General features: G+C 42.2%; 2 protein-coding genes and 1 non-coding gene across 10 annotated transcripts in view; all 3 read left to right on the top strand.

Annotated features, from left to right (window-relative positions):
* Positions 1 to 2661, top strand: part of megf11 (multiple EGF-like-domains 11) — a 71532-nt gene extending 68871 nt beyond the window's left edge. For 6 of the 7 annotated variants that reach the window (XM_047597527.1, XM_047597525.1, XM_047597524.1 and 3 more), the window contains 2 exons: positions 361 to 567; positions 827 to 2661. In XM_047597527.1, coding sequence (XP_047453483.1) covers positions 361 to 567; positions 827 to 1002 — 383 coding nt within the window. In that variant the 3' untranslated portion in view covers positions 1003 to 2661. The remainder of the gene's footprint in view (positions 1 to 360; positions 568 to 826) is intronic. The other variant, XM_047597528.1, reaches the window with a different exon arrangement.
* Positions 2662 to 7528: 4867 nt separating this feature from the next.
* On the top strand, positions 7529 to 7600 carry trnaq-cug. Its single transcript has one exon. It is a non-coding gene; the product is annotated as a tRNA-Gln (tRNA).
* A 2543-nt stretch (positions 7601 to 10143) lies between these two features.
* Positions 10144 to 16426, top strand: part of dennd4a (DENN/MADD domain containing 4A) — a 22038-nt gene continuing 15755 nt past the window's right edge. For both annotated transcript variants that reach the window (XM_047596124.1, XM_047596123.1), the window contains exons 1-5: positions 10144 to 10370; positions 14885 to 15216; positions 15400 to 15646; positions 15737 to 15806; positions 15896 to 16065. In XM_047596124.1, coding sequence (XP_047452080.1) covers positions 14906 to 15216; positions 15400 to 15646; positions 15737 to 15806; positions 15896 to 16065 — 798 coding nt within the window. In that variant the 5' untranslated portion in view covers positions 10144 to 10370; positions 14885 to 14905. The remainder of the gene's footprint in view (positions 10371 to 14884; positions 15217 to 15399; positions 15647 to 15736; positions 15807 to 15895; positions 16066 to 16426) is intronic.

The following is a 16426-nucleotide window of genomic DNA, read 5'->3' as shown; positions in this document are numbered from 1 at the left end:
ATGTGAGGGACCCAAGGGTGCAAAGAGTGGTCTGAAGGAGCTTTGCTGCGGCCTCTAATGAGGCCTCTTATCAGGCTGATGAGACTGTTATGGATGAGATGAGGCTTCCGCTCTTTCCCCTTTGTACTCTGATTACTACATTCCTCCATTAGTCACCTGTCAGAGACAGAAAAAAAAAAGTCCAGCTTGTTCGGAATGGCAACGAGTTTCATTGCCATTCACCTGGCCACACTCTGATATCTGTTCTAAACTGTAGTACTTTAATATCAGAGTCCAGTATTAATAATGCTGTTATAAGTCGCCGACGATCGATTCATCTTTCTTGATGCTGAATATGTCCTTGTCTTGCGGCTGCTGCAGATTACATCAAGGGCTCCATGTGCAGCAACAGCTCCTGCTCCCTGAATAGTGAGAATCCATACGCCACCATTAGAGACCCGCCAGGGCTGGCTTGCAAGCACACAGAGAGCAGCTATGTGGAGATGAAATCCCCCTCCCACCGCGAAGTACCCTTTGGAGGCACTGCCACCCTCCTGGGCAGTGTGACCAGGAATGTCTATGATGTTGGTGAGTGCGTTGGTGCTCTGGTGTGTGGAGCTCAGCAGGGTCCTGCAGCTTATGGCCTCTCTGGTTGTGTCACATGCTGTGCGCCTGTACAGGCTTGTATAAGCATTGATAAGAACAAATGTGAGCCGCCTCTCTGTTGCATGCACCTCTCCTTTCTGCCTTTCCTCGTTCTGTGCTTGCCAGTCTTTCGTAACGTCGCCGCTTTTCTCACATGCCTCTCGCACCTTTTTTCCCGCCTTCTTCCCCCGAACTGTCACAGAGCCGACGGTGAGCGTCCTGCAGGGGCCGAACGGAATGGCCACCGGCTTCTCTCAGAGCCCCTACGACCTTCCTCGCGGCAGCCACATCCCCAACCACTATGACATACTGCCCATGCGCCACAGCCCCACACACACGCCCCCGCCTCCCCCAGAAAGCCCCAGCTCCCTGCTCTAGAGGGCGACCCCTGCACCCGGTCCTGACGGCGAGCCGGCGTCGGGGGAAACGCTCAGCCAACTTTCAACCAACGGCCCTCCCTTTGTCTCCGCGTGCGTCCGATTAGATACTGAGATGTCGAGATGGAGGGACAGTCACAGCTCCTCTGGACCCTGCTCTCTTTGGTTCCCTCACTCGCATTCTTTCTGCAAGCCCTGACGGAGGGAGGGGAGGAAGAAAGAGTGACCCACACACCAGCGACCACTCAACCATTTTAATTTCTTATATAACTGATCGCTCAAACTGCTGCCTGGCCTCTTTATGGACCTCCTGAAGTGGAACATTACGGTTTCAAACAGCAGTAAGGGCAGTATTCATGGACTGAGTGGACAGTTTATTTACAGGGAGAGAGCTGTCCTCCACGCTCATTTTCAGCCCATGATTTGCCCACGAGGTTTCCTATTCAAGAGCAGCCAAGTGTTTATAATGTCCCCTAAACTGAAGCGATTTTCCCCCACGGTGAGGAAGGTGTCAAAGAAGGCAGCTGCAGATTACAGTGCAGCTGACACGAAGTGCTCATCTATCCGGAAGTGAAGACGTGTTCAGGCAAAACAAGAAAATGAAAGCATGGATAAATAGTAAAACATTGTGATGGTTCTTTATTCACTGTTATCCAGAAATTATCGCCAGTTAATGTGATCCCTGTCTGTACCTAAAGAGCTTCTTTAAGTTTTAGTGTTGATGAGGCCCTGTGTATCTGGACAATGAATTCAGGTGACCCATGTCTGATCAGGTGACCAGAGATACACAAATATATCTAAAGTTTGAATCTTATCCCCCCCCACCCCCCCCCCCCCCTCCCCCCATGCTAATGCAGTGATCTGATCTTGTGTTGTTTTTTAAGTGAAAGTTTTTTTTTTTTCTTGTCTTAGTTTACATTTTTTTTTTAAATATATTGGGTGTTAAGAAGGGATTGCTTTGACCTTTTATGTTTTGTATTTATAAAGTTAATTGCTTTATCTATTAATTTATTTTAGTGATGGTGATTTTTTATTTTTATCAATGTGACTCTAGAATAAAAAAAATTAAAAAAAAAGATGAGCATGATCAGATATTGGATACCCACTGATGTAGATAACACACAATTTATCTTCTTGTGAGATTATCAGTGTCATTTTGTGAACTGTTTTGAAGTCTCTCTCTCTCTCTCTCTCTTTCTGTCTCTCTCTCTGTCTCTCTCTCTCTCTCTCTCACTCTCTGTCAAATTGTAAATTGAAAATAAGATTTCATCGGACCAATTTAAGAACTCCACCAGTATCCTGTGCTGTATTTATGAAGGGAGCCATGTGTAAAAAAAGTCCATTTCTAAGCTATTTTGTGTTTTATCAGCCTGATTAATTTATTTGTTGAACTGAATTTACTCATTCACTATGTGAATCCCATTTCACCCTCTGTAGAAGCAATAACATGTTGACAATCGATGCACAGACGGGGTTTCATTAGTCCTGGACATTATGCCATCTTCGACCAGTGTGGTGACAGTGGATCATACTTTACGTGACTGTTTGACCTCTGAGGAAGGGTTGTTTTTTTTTTCTTTTTCTAGTTGCTGTCATATCAAAGCTGGTTGTTGTTTTGGTAAATAAGTTTGGAATTAAATGCCTATTCTGCCATCAGAAACTCGTTTCGGTCAGCTTAATACACGGGATAACAGAAGATGGATTTACATAATAGAACTGGACATGCTGCAGGGTGGTTATGGATGAGGAAAATTCCAAAAGCAAATCACTCTTGGTAGAAATCTTAAGTTTATGATGGATGGATAGATAGAGAAGACTGACATGTCTATGAGACAGCCCTGTTTGACTTAACTTTTAAACAGTCAAGTCAGTAAATAGGCTGTGCATCTAAATTAAACAACCGTACACACCGCTGTGCAAAAAAATGGATGGGTTAGACAGATAGATGCTTTATTCATCCCGTGGGAAATTATCCACTAGCATCATAACATAGGAACAAAAAAAAAAAGAAGAAATAAGGCCACCAAAATAAAAGTCCCCATCCTCGCCTTTAGCTTTGATTACAGCAGCATTCGCTGTGGCATTGTTTCAATAACAAGCTTCTGCAATGTCACAAGATTTATTTCCATCCAGTGTTGCATTCATTTTTCACCAGGACATTGAGTATTGATGATGGGAGAGAGTCTGACCACCGCACAACAAAGCCTTCTGATAAAAAATAAAGTTGTTTGTTCAAGGTCCTTGCCTCCGCCACCGATGTCAGAGACTCCAGCTCTGCCCCATTTTGCATGTTAATCATAAAATATACACTCTATCTTTCCAGTGTGCGTGTTTATGCACAATGTCACGCGATATCCATAGTCTTGCGTCACTCGCACAGCACCATAACATCTGAAACCACTTATTGCATTGTGTTACAGGACTGCTGCCTTTTGCGCTAGCTCGGGTGTTTCGTGACCTCAGCCGCAACATAAAAAGAAAAACAATGTTTTACTAATGTAATGTGAAACTTAAACTACTGGGAGTCTCTTTAAGAGATATGGAACTCTGGGTACTTAGTTTTCTTTTCTAAAGATTGGGAGGGTTGTCATATTATTATTTTTATTAGGACCAGGAGTGGTTGCACTGAGCCAGCTCGCTGCTGTTTAGGAGTTCTGTTTGTTCCTCAGTAGTAAGTACCGGGCTTCCCGAGCTAAACAGATGATAGACATGCCACCCATCTGACAGCCAACAAGCCCAGCGTGATGCGCCACTGAAAGGAAATGCTGCCAGTGAGTCAAGGAGCTAATGGGCCAAATACAGCTGGGCACTTTAGAAGAGGGAAGCATAAAAAAGACGAGGACACGCTGCACTGAGGTGACCACTCAAGAGAGATGTCGATTTTTGTAGCCTGTTGAATATCCTCTAGACGCGGCAATAATTTATGTGATTTCCCGCAGCTCAGACGGGGCGGAGAGTTAAAGATAGAGAGCTGTGGAACAGAGACGTCACTTAACTTGGGCATCAGACTGAACACCGGGTGGATACTAAATGGGGAAATGTGGAAAGCTGAATGTATTACAGCCTAATTTAAAGGTGCAGAAACTACAGCTCGTGTTCAGATCCAGGTTTGATTGCTGCTGCAGCTGGAGGTTGAGTTGGTGCCGTGTTTCAGCTGAGTCATAGCAACAGATGATGGACATTTCTTTGATTCTGTGAGTTTCATTCAGACAACATAGATTAGATTTTATTGCAAAAACATATAACTAAATCAGTGGTCTTCAACATTTTTCAGGCCAAGAATCCCCAACCTGATGGAGAGATTAAGTAGGGACCCCCTACCTACTATATGTGTTCTATATTAAACTACTATTTACAAATAGAAAGTTAAAACTGTCAATCTGTCAATTATTTTCTTTATCTGTCAATTTTATGTTATGTAATGTTAATGTGTATTTAAAGACGTTTAAATTTGTTGGGGAAAATTAAAAAGATATAAAAAATGTCAATCAACCAAAGATATTGCGACCACCCCCCTGCAGTACCTAAGCGAACCCACTAGGGGTCGCTGACCCCCTGTTGAAGGCCTATGCTCTGTGTACTGTGTGTCCTGCGAATGACGTCTTACTAGATTCTCACTGACCTAGTAATGTCTCACTAACATCTGCACAAAATAATTTGTACTTCAGCAGAGTCAGCTGTCTCACAGGAAGTAATTAGTTTTCCTTTTAAACATGTTTTCAAACCATTTTACATTATTAAATTAATCCCCAGTGTCGGGAAGTGTTCCGTCTTTGGTCCTATTTTAGTTTGATGTGTTGAATACTTCAGGTATAATTAATAAAAAAATAAATATGTTGGCCGTATTTATTTAACAGTTCAATTTAAAACACAAATATTTGGTCAAAAAAATGAGAAAAACAACACTCTAAACTACCATCTTCATAACCATTTATTAGAAGTAGATTAACAGTCGCTCAAGTGACAGAAGTCACATGAACAAGATGTACAACAGTACAGCAACAGTAAACAAACAGTAGCTTGTTTTGTTTGTCTTGCAGTGGCCAGTAATAAATAAGTGCTTTCCGTCAAAATGCCTATGGGGATAAGTCAAACATTTACAGTTATGGGATACAAAATTCTTCTTCTGCATAAAAATGCATCACAAAGTTTCACTAAGTAAGCTTCAGAGTGGATTAATTTTCAGAGTTATGGCGTTTTACTCGTACTATTGCTCCGCCACAGCTCAGCGTGGGACGTCTGTCAGGGAAATAGCAAAGAGTGAATTTTGTATTTGAAAGGCACTCGCACAGTCCACTGAACTCTCATACAAGCTTCATCTTAAGTAGAAAGAGAATAGGGAACTGGCACACATTTTTCTACTGAGGGATTTCAGTGGGTTTTGTGACCCATCACTTCTGTTGGAACGGCACAAGCATCAACCTCTGTGGCTGAACAATGAAGCTAATGCTGAAGTGCCAAAAACCACAGTTCCTGGAATGGCCACTAGAGGCGTAAAGACATTGACGCAAATCAATCTCCATAAAAACATCATGTGAATTTGAAAAAAAAAAGTTTTTTAAATTGTATTAAAGCTTAAAGTTATATACAATAAAGTGCTTGAATGCTTTGACTGACAGGTCGCCAGCTGTCTGCAGAGGCGTCATCCGCCTGTCACAGCTCCACTCACAGAGTCAAGATGAGCCAACACACTGGGCTTCAAACATGCTCCTCAGCTGTCCCATGGGTAACGTCATGGAAGGTTTGTCCATCTTTATACACAAGCCATGAGTGAGATGACGACGGTCTCTTGATGGTCAGTATGGACAGGAGGAATGGTTACAGTTCCCAATAACTCTTTAATTTTACACATGGGAGTGTTGTATTAAGATTTATGTGAATCAATGAAAAAAAAGACTTAGCGTTTTTTGTTTTTTAAGTTTAAAAAATATTCACCACAGAGTTAATGTATGTGCATAACATACTGTACATAACGGGACATGGATAATTAAAGTGGATTTGTCTTATAAGGCTGATTAGTAAAATGTTGTAATATTGCATCATAAAAGAACTGCAGGGACTCTCCATATTAATGCAGGCCTTAGGCACAGTCCTGCTGCAGTTAGCCTGCCAGTTATGTTTTTCTGCCAAAGGCGTTTTTTCATAGAAGCTGTCATAAGGAAGAGGGTATACCTTTACTGGGCTCTGACAGGCTGAACCTAGATGCTGACCCCACCGCTGCTGGATATCCTGTCACTTTCACTTCAGCCTAACATTTACTGTTGAGAGCCGAGGTGGTAGATTCATGTGGAGCGAAGGAAAGTGAGGTGAACATAAAAGACTGGAGATGACTGACACATGACTACCTTTGTTAAAGTTTGTAGTGAATTTCTGCCAGCACGATCAGCCCTGGCGTAATAATGCTTTCATTTAAATACGACTGCGCTGTGCCGTGGCTAAAATCCATTGCAGAGCTCAGCTGCAGATTCTCATTGCGGTCACGTCCTGCTACAGGAACTGTGAGGATCCATCAGACCAGTGCTGGATCTTTACTTCGTCATTGTTAATGTACAATCAGTATTCATCGCAGTCAGGCTTATCACTTTCACTCCCTTCATGTCTATAACTGCTCCCAAATTCGGATCCAAATCCACCTTGACACACATAACTCTCTGCAATAACAAAATAAGCCCTTTAATGAAGTGTCTGGAACAGCAATTATCCAGACAAACCATTTGTCTAGATCAGTCTTAGCAGAGAGATCAGTACATGGAGGAGAGCTTTGTTGATTAGTTCAAAGCCGGGGTATTCGGACTGTTTTCTCTGAGAGGAAAAACAATGACAACTACAATTATGAAAGCAGTGAAGGCCAGCAATGTCAGTAACATAACATAATATATATCACAACTCTACAGGACAGACGTCTACCTGAAAGGCCAAAAACGGCCCGCCGGAGGGTCTCATCTTGGATGCAACATGCATTTTCAAAGTGCAAAAATTACATAGAATTACATGCTGTTCTTAATTTGTCAGAGAAGTGGACAGAACACAACGCTGAAACCGAAACTAAGCAGCTGACAGCACTGCGCCCAAATTGCACTTATTCCTCTCATGAAATGTATTTGTTTTTAAAGGATAGATTATAAAATGTAAACATTCTCCTAATTTACTTGCCTTTTATTTCACTACAACAAATAGAAAAGTCTGTGGTTGGCGTTACTTATAGGTTATTATCCTGTTATGTTGCTGGACCGGTCCACTGGAGCTCAAATTGGGATGTATGTGGCCGCCGAACTAAAATGAGTTTGACAACCCTGCAATACCTCCCTGTGAACACAAGGAGGCAGAGTAGCCGAAATGAAAACGTGGTCGAAAAAACTAATCGACCAGGTTGAGGTGAGAACCAAGTTTCTATTGTTTTATATATGTATATAACATATATGTTATATATGTATATAAAACAATGTGTAACATTATAGATAACATATACAAACCAAACATTAATCTTGAAAGTAGGAGATGATTATGGGTCGGCTCGCACGTCACGTGGTTCCATGGTGTAATGGTTAGCACTCTGGACTCTGAATCCAGCGATCCGAGTTCAAATCTCGGTGGGACCTTAAACTTTAGTTATTTTTGTGAACATAAATATCCTGACAAAACGAAGACTAAATGACCCCGGAAGTCAATTTTGACATTACAGATAAATAAGGAAAAAGGTGTACATATGTATAATCTCCTGCTCTGCTGCTTCTCCCTGTTCATGTCCTTGCAGGGTGACTGAGTCCTGTACTTCTACATTAATATTCTTTGCGTTACCGTTTCCTCAAAATATATGTTTAAATATGCAAATTAGGTATTACCCAGTTAAACCTGTGCTGATCTCCCATTTCCAGAGCAGAAATGTAAACACCGGACAAGATTCAAAGGTTAAATGTTTTTCTTTGGATATGTATTTTAATAATTTAGTAAATCCAGGAAAAAAGGGTCAAAACCCTATGATTCTAGTAATAAAATGAATTTGGTTAGGGATAATACATGAAGACATTTGTACTTGTACTGATATCATTAAGAGGTTTTATTCCACTTGCAGTCAAATCCCACTTGTGCATCTCCTGTTTATAAAAAGGGAATTAATTACCTTCACAGATGTCTTTCTTCTTCTTCTTTTTTTTTTTTTTTTTTACAATGATATCTCTTTTTGTCAGCCACAGTATTGCAGTTATTTTCACCCTCATTATTATTTCATAGTCAGGAACAACTACAGACGTTTACTGCTCTGTTTTTGATGTAAAGCTCCTGAGCTTGTACTGAGCTATGCGCTGAGATCAAAACGTGTCATGTGATGTCAGCTATAAAGATTAATGTTTCTGCGGAGGCACTGTGACGCCACAGCTTCACGGTTAAGCAGCAAGAGAGGGACATGAGAAATGTAATAAGATCATGACTTCATACACAATACTGAGCAACTTCAAGTGTGATCTTCAATCGCAAAATCATTTATGTTCAATCACACAAATACTTCTGTAATCATTTTGAATATTATAGGAGAGGAAAACTACATTTAGACATGGCTGCTGTTTGCTAATGCAGACAGATGCACAATATGTCAAATAATACAAACACAATCTTGGTGGACAAGCACCTTTAAAATTTCTTAAAGCTTAAAAACTGAGGAAAGCAGGTACAAAATATGACATTTTCATTTGTGCTCGATTGTGCCTGTGATTATGTCTTAATGTCTGTGAGCCTTGGTTTTATTAATAGAGACAAAATTGTAATTTGGATTTAACATGTCAGCCTTTTTAAAACTACACACATTTCCCCTTGAAACAGAAGCAAATCATCAAGTTGTGTCAGTTTAACTTCAGTGATTCACTGTGTAATCCGAGCACCTTGTTTCACTATGATTGCCTGTACATCAGAAATACCAGGCAGCATTTCGGTGTGATGGGAGTCTCAGAGGAAGGCAGGTGAGGGTTTCTGTTTCAGATATCCTGGAATGGAGTCGGCGGCTTTCAGTCTGCTTGTGATTCAATCTCACAGAGAAAAATGAAAACCTAGCCTCTGTCTGCTGCTACTGAGTTACACCAACCGCTTTGAGCATCCGACCTGTCATTTATGACTCTCCTGGTAGATTCACATTCAACCTGAGCTCCTCTGCCTGCTGGCCCAGTGACATGTGAGGGGATCATTCAGTTATTCAACTTCCCCAGTCTGGTTATTTTATCAGCTGTAGATTCCATTTTCTTTCTGTAAACTAACATGCCAAACTTTTTTTTTCATTTAATAGTGAATTACTCATGCTGGTTTAATGGCCTGCTGTATCACAGAGCTGTCAATAGAGTGTTGATATCACTAGTAAGATAATAGTTACGACATCAAAGATGACACAGCAAGATATCTGAAATAGAGCCCAGTTTCCTGTAAACTCTCTGGGAGGTTCCGGTATTAAGATTTGGTCATATGAGAATTTCCACATAATTGTATGTGTTATTAATCACCACAGAAGGGCAGTAGAGGGCAGGACAGCAGCAATGTTTTCACTCAGTCTGTGACAGTTTTCTGCAACAGCTCAGTCTCTCAACCCCTGACACATACGAATTCGTTTGGAGTGACTGCTGCTGAGATAACTTGAAACCCAGAGGCAGACCAGTTATGTTGTTTTTGTTCTGCATATATTTACACGGTTTTGGTTTAGTTGAATGTTTACAATTGGCTGACTAAAAAAATCTGCATCACTATCAATTCTCGTACTGTATTATATCATCTCACTTAATGTAAAAAGTGAGTCATGGGGATTTCACATTTGTAATATCCATTTTTTAATAATTCATTATTTCTGTTTGCTTGTTTGCTTTCACCCAGTTTATAGTCCATGAGTGAATCTAGACCACAGACTCAAATGAAATAAAATAAAATAAAATAATACTGACACCAATATCTGTCACTGTTAGAATAATAATAATAATAATAATAATAATAATAATAATAATAATAATAATAATAATAATAGATTATAAAGTGGCGCATCAGTTGTGCAAAGGTGCATATTTCCGCACCAGAGGTTTCTTCAGACCTCAGACGTCGTTCCTCTGTCACGGCTGTCATCGGTGACGTCGGTGAGGGTTGTAATCAGTCACGTGACCAGGTCTGGATAAAGCGCTGCTCGGGACTACACCGTCTATTCCGACCTGACCAGCCCACTGAGAATTATTTTTATTTTAAAATAACAAATCATAAGACATTTGCCTCGGTACGGGCAATTAAAAATAAATAAATAAATAGAAGAAACGCGCAGAGGAAGAAACATTTATTCTCTCCGCAGAAACCTGAGGTTTATTTCGACGTGCACTCATATTCGACAGATCATCTTTCAGTCGTCGTGATGTGAGTAGATTCTTCTTTTACTATAAAGATTAATAACAAAGGACCCGCGCGTTCACGCTTTATCATTAATATATTTTAGGTATTATTTTTTTATTATTATTATCTGATCAACCCTTATTAGTAGCTTTTGGTGTCAGCGTAGCCTTTGAATTTGAATTTTAATGTTGGCTCGTTGACTGCAATTAACCGGACGCATATTAATGTGCATTTCCAGAATAACTGAATGCTTTATGTGGGCATCGCTCCCTGTGTGTATACAGTGCGCCCATTGGTTATAGGGTATAGTCATATGGAGGCTCATTTCATTGCATCCCTTGTAGATGCTCCATAAGATGGCTTCTTCGGATGTGGGCACAGAGAATACATCTCTGTTATTGTTATGGTCGCCGTGGTCACTTGTATTTTTTTCAAAAGGATCGTTTTCTTGTCGGGTGGTTAACCAGATATCCTCTCTGCACGTGAGGCACACGCTTAGCAAGCTTATCATTCAGGGCTCTTAGCCTTAATTTTCAGCCCCACCAACACCTCAGAGTGTTTCTCCTTCATCTTTCTGCTCTGTTTATGTTGGGCGTGTGTGGTTTCCTCATCACCCCCTCGCCCAACCCCACTCCCATTCCACTCCTGTCAAACTAAGGAATGCAAATGGCTGATGAGGGTGAAGGTTTGCCATCATGGCTAAGAGGGAACAGATGCTGAGTGAAATGTTATGGTGGTGCCCTCTCAGATCAGACAGCCCATCCTCCCTGCCCCCCCTGCTGTTAACACAGCCCTCTAATCCTTGCACAGCCTGCGCCGACTGTCCAGCAGCCTGCCGCTGTCTCTTGGGCCGCAATTACAACAACACTCATGGCAAAAGTTGCAAAGCCTCTTTCACATCACAGAGTCACATGTGGCGCAGAGGGAGGATCGGTTTTAATGGTCTGGACTTCTGAAAAATAATAATAATTTATACTGTATTGATCCCCGAGGGCGAATTTATTTTCCTGGTGTTTGACCCATCCATTTGGAGCAGTGGGCTGCAGCCTCGAACGGGCTGCGCCCAGGGAGCAAATTGGGGGTTAGGTGCCTGCTCAAGGCACCGCAGCCATGGACATGGGGAGAGGCGAACGTAGGACCCTTCGGCCCCAAGCTGCACCTCTAACCTACTCCACAGCTCCCCACAGTATTCCTGACATAAAATAGAAAAGGACAATACTTTCATTTTGGCCCTCCAAACTGAATGTCTTTTCTAAAAAGTACTTTTGTCAAACTAAGCCTAAGTGTCTTATTTTAGTTTCTAGTTAAAGTTGCTTGTTTACGATGAGGACACAAAGGTATGTCAGAAATGACGCACTGGCAGCAGAAGACCAAGACGTGATGCTCTCAGACAAAGTGTGAAACAATGTGTGTGCCTGCTGGAAACATTGCGGCACAAGCGAACGCGTTTGTGACAGTTGGAGGTGACTCACGACAGCAATAGTGGACGCGAATAGGGAAGTTACTTTGTTAGCTGGCCAGAAGAGGAAATCCGCCATGTCCTTATTTGTCCTGTTATTGTGAGGAGATCTGTGGTGAATGAACAGATTGCAGTTTCTGGGGAGACCATGAGTCACTCACTTCCACTCTTGAGCTAAAGCAGGACACGCAGCCTGCAATAAGAGAGCAAGTAAGGGGATATTCGAGATAAAATGGCAAGTGTGATTGAGTCAGACTTGCTTATATGTATTTATTCTGTCAGTAAAGCAAAGGAGAACTTGATCGACTGAACAATCAAAGTCAAAACAAAATCAAACTTATGAAAGACAGAAGGGTAACAACCTTTCCATTCCAGCAACCAGCCATATCGAATGTGGAAAAAATAAGTGCGCAAATGAGGAAAAAAACTTTTCTGGGACAAACACTGTGGACAGGCCTTGTTCACTGAGAGGAGATGAAGCTGTTTTCAGGTCAACAAGAATAACATGTTTGCTTTTTATTTATTGTTTCTTATAATGAGGGGAATCAACAGAAGCTATTATTTTTATACAGAATACATGGCACAGCCAGTTAGTCGGAACAGCCAATTAGTCGATGTCGCTCTGATTAAAGGTAACGTGAACAATGTTCCCGACTTGCGTCAGAATGAAATCGGCATTTCACTGCTCAGTTTTAATGTTGTTGCTATGGAGAGGATTAGATATAATTTTAGTCCTCCGCTTCCTGTTGAGGGGGAGCAATAGGAGGAACAGACGCAGTGGATGCCGTGTTAGCTGGAGCTGGAGATTACATCTATATTTAATCCCGAACCTTCCAAGTATTATGCCACACATCTGCCATGCTATCAGCTGCGTATTTAGCCGCGTTCATGCAATACCTACACAGAGTATTACTGATGGGTTTAAGTGTTGGGTCACATCAGAGAAGAGGAGGCTCCGTTGAGCAGATATATTTTGGCCTTTGGCCTGTTAGATTAAATAAAATTAATTATAAACACAGATCACAAAGGCTTATTTTCTTCAGATTAATGTCATCGTCGCCATCGTCAGGAGCCCTGGTACGAGCCCTTATAGTGACGTTGCAAAAAAAATGTCAGCTAAGGTATCTGATTTGCACATCAACCTTATTTGATGATGATGTTTGACGATGATCCTTTGTGAGGAGCTCTGCTGGTTCCCCGGTTGTTTTCTTTGCAAAACTGTTCGTTTGTCAGAAAGAATAATACAATCCGTCGAACACACAAACTAAGTGGCCCAGTTCTTCATGGCAGAAATGAAAAGTGTTCCTGTTCCTCTTTATCATTAAAATGTTTAGATGCCTCTTGTCAAGGTGAAAATTAGAACCGGCAGATTAAAAAATAAGAAATGGCTAATAGTGGATATTTTGACCTGTTACAAGAGGAAAAGCTCAGCTGCATTAGTCGTGGCCATTGTGTGTCCCAGTAAACCATGACAGTGAGCCTTAATGCATTAAAATCAGGACTTCCCCCCCGGTGGACTGCAGCCATAATTAAGACACATGTGCTTTTCCTGTTAGGACAAGAAATTAAAAATATCCACAGTGAAAATAACAGCACGTCTCAGGAAGATGCCGCATTCATGCATCATTCGTTTCTTCAGAATTCAAATGCACAGCTCGTGGTGTTTGATGTTTAACATCCATAATAACAAACACTTTTTTTTTTCTGACATTAAATATAATTGTGTTGATAATATAATCCATATTTGAGGGGGATCAGAAAACTTGCCGCTGCTGTTCGGCTGCCTAGTCATTGAGCCCATGCCCATAAGGCTCAACACTGTGGAGCACAAATAACTTCTATCAAAACAGCCACCAGCTACTGAGGGAACATTAGAAACAAACAAATGTAGATTACAAGATTGTAAGGCTGGGAGCAACATGATGGGTTATAATTTATAAACTCCATCTTACCAATGTGTGGAACAAACAGGGGTTAGAAACACAAACTTCTTTCTTTTGGTGAATTGTTTCAAAGGATTTTATGATATTTTGTTGTAAATCAATAAATTTGCCATACGCCTAAATCTAAATGTTTCTTGATCTCAGATCGCTTTTGTGTGCTAGGTTATCTTAAATTTTCCATGTTTTCACTTAAGCAGTCGGTGTCGCCCTCTAAGTCTGTGGACCGCTGTGCTGTCTGCCCCATCACGCAGCCTCGGGGAGGAAAAACAAACAGAGCCCGCAGCTCTAAAGCCAGTGGAAACCGAAGTTCTAAGTAGGCGAGATAGTCACAGCTCATGCCATGGTTCCTAACAGTGACACATCCAGTTCAGGGGAGGGGGATAACTTTATGCTTAATTCCACGTATTCCAGTGGGGGAAATAACAGGCAGCTGTTTATCAGTTTGCCAGTGAGTGTGGAAGAACTGCTGAGAGAGATAAAACAGACTCTTCAGCTGGAGCACAATAAGCTGTTGGAGCGCTGAAAGGGCTTCCATGGCTCCATGCTTAGTGATAAAGCCGTAACAAGCTGATTCACAGGCGCGCTCTCTATTCCTTTCCTTTTCACGACATTGTCGAGGCCGGAATGAACGCCGTCTGAACATTACTTTGCTAAGAGCTCAGTAAAAGCTGCACAACAATGAACCCTGCCTCCATTTCCGTTCAGTTACAGTTCTGGCTCTTTTACTCTCCTCCCGTGTTTTCCCTCTACAGCAGCATGTGTTTTATTTTACGTAATCAGTCATGGCATATTGCGAGGTCACTGGTCTTAACCCCTCCTATGTTTCTTGGTGAAATATCGTGTTTTTGCAGACAGGAATGCATGTTAAATGCTTCCAGATGCTCTCATTACATGTGTTATTTCTCGTGTATCGTGTGTATTTGTAATGTATGTCTGTATTTTACTTGCTGCGTCGTATCTCTATTACCATGTTTCATGCAAGAATCGGAGCGGGAAAAAAAACCCCAATTAATGCAGCGTAAGGAATTTGAAGCTAAGTTGTTTCCTGGTGGTAAAACCCCACTTCCCACTTATTTAGTCTGTTTGAAATATGATGAAAATGTATAATGAAACCACTCCACTTCTCTACCTTCCAGCCCGCAGAGTGGGAATGGGAAATGATGGAGGATAAAGGGCCTCGTGTAGCCGACTACTTTGTGGTTGCCGGCCTCACCGACTCATCCAAGCCCCTTGAGGAGGATCTGCACTTTGATGATGCCGGCCCCAAGTCAGTGAAACCCAAAGCCCCCATCACCGACGTTGCTGTGGTGATCCGCTCCCTTGGTGAAGAGGTGCCCCCGGGCTTCACTTGCGTGGAAAGCACCCCCTCTGGCCTCTCCGCCGAGCTCAATGGAGCCAGCCTCAGAGGCCCACAGATCTTCTTGTGCTTCAAGCGAGGCAGAGATAAGCCTCCGCTGACGGATCTTGGGTAAGAAGTAATCCTCACTCATTGACCCTTTCTTAACCCAGTCCCACTAATCACCTCTCTGCTTAGGGTCACTGTAATCTGCTCTTAAACATACCCTCGAGTGTGGCATCTCCTCAGTGAAGTGGGACAAAGTTCTGCAAATATGTCGTGTAAGAAAGAGTCTAACGGGGGCTTGTGTTTTAGGATCCTGTATGAGTGGAAAGAGAAGCTGAAGCCTGGATGTCACATCGTCCAGACCACACCCTCAGGTCGCCCTGCCAACATCAGCAGCTCGTCCTCCCAACGCATCTACATCACCTACCGCCGCGCTCCAAAGAGCCAGCCCCACACTTCGCTGGCTGTCACTGATGTCTGCATCATCATTCCCGGCAAGGGGGAGACGCCCCCTCACACTTTCTGCAAGGTGGACAAGAACCTCAACAGCAGCATGGTGAGGCCCACCTCGGAAAGTACCCACATATATTATTTCACATGTACAAGCATTGCAGCTCTGTACTGATGGTTTTGCTCTATATTTCAGTGGGGATCCTCAGTCTACCTTTGTTATAAGAAGTCTCTGGCTAAAGCCAACGCCATTGCCTACAAAGCAGGTAAACAAGAGTTTGTTTTAGTGACGAGAACAGAAGAAGACATACCTATCAATATCTTCACGTTTTGGGTTGTGCGTTTTTGTGCACAGGTCTGTTGTGTCGTTATCCCGAAGAGGACTACGAGTCCTTCCCGCTGCCTGAGTCAGTGCCTATGTTCTGCCTGCCCATGGGCGCAATGATCGAGTGCTGGCCAGCGCACACCAAACACTCCCTGCCAGTTTTTTCCACATTTGTACTAACGGGGGCCTCTGGAGAAAAGGTAGAACCGCAGACTCGCATTACTGCCATCTCTAACCTCGTCCCTTTCTCGTAATTTTCCCTTGTGTCTTTCACCTACATTTATATGTCATTTGTCAAACTCACATTCTGACAGGAAAAGCACCACTCCCTTCAGAGTCCAGGCTTAGTTTTGTTTTGCGTCACCTTCACTTAAGATCACATTAGTTTAATATAATACAATATTGTATTTTCTCTCACTGTGCATTAGGAGCCCTTACAGATTAGTTTGGTGATGAACTGCAGTGGTATTTTTAAGAATACCAGACAATCCTAATCAACTTCTAAACTCTGGACTCTGACCGGAATCAAAAATAGTCTCGCTGCTGAGTTTTGAATACTAA

This window comes from Mugil cephalus, chromosome 10, assembly GCF_022458985.1.
Source record: "Mugil cephalus isolate CIBA_MC_2020 chromosome 10, CIBA_Mcephalus_1.1, whole genome shotgun sequence".
NCBI lineage: Eukaryota > Metazoa > Chordata > Actinopteri > Mugiliformes > Mugilidae > Mugil > Mugil cephalus.
This window is presented reverse-complemented; position numbering and strand designations above follow the sequence as displayed.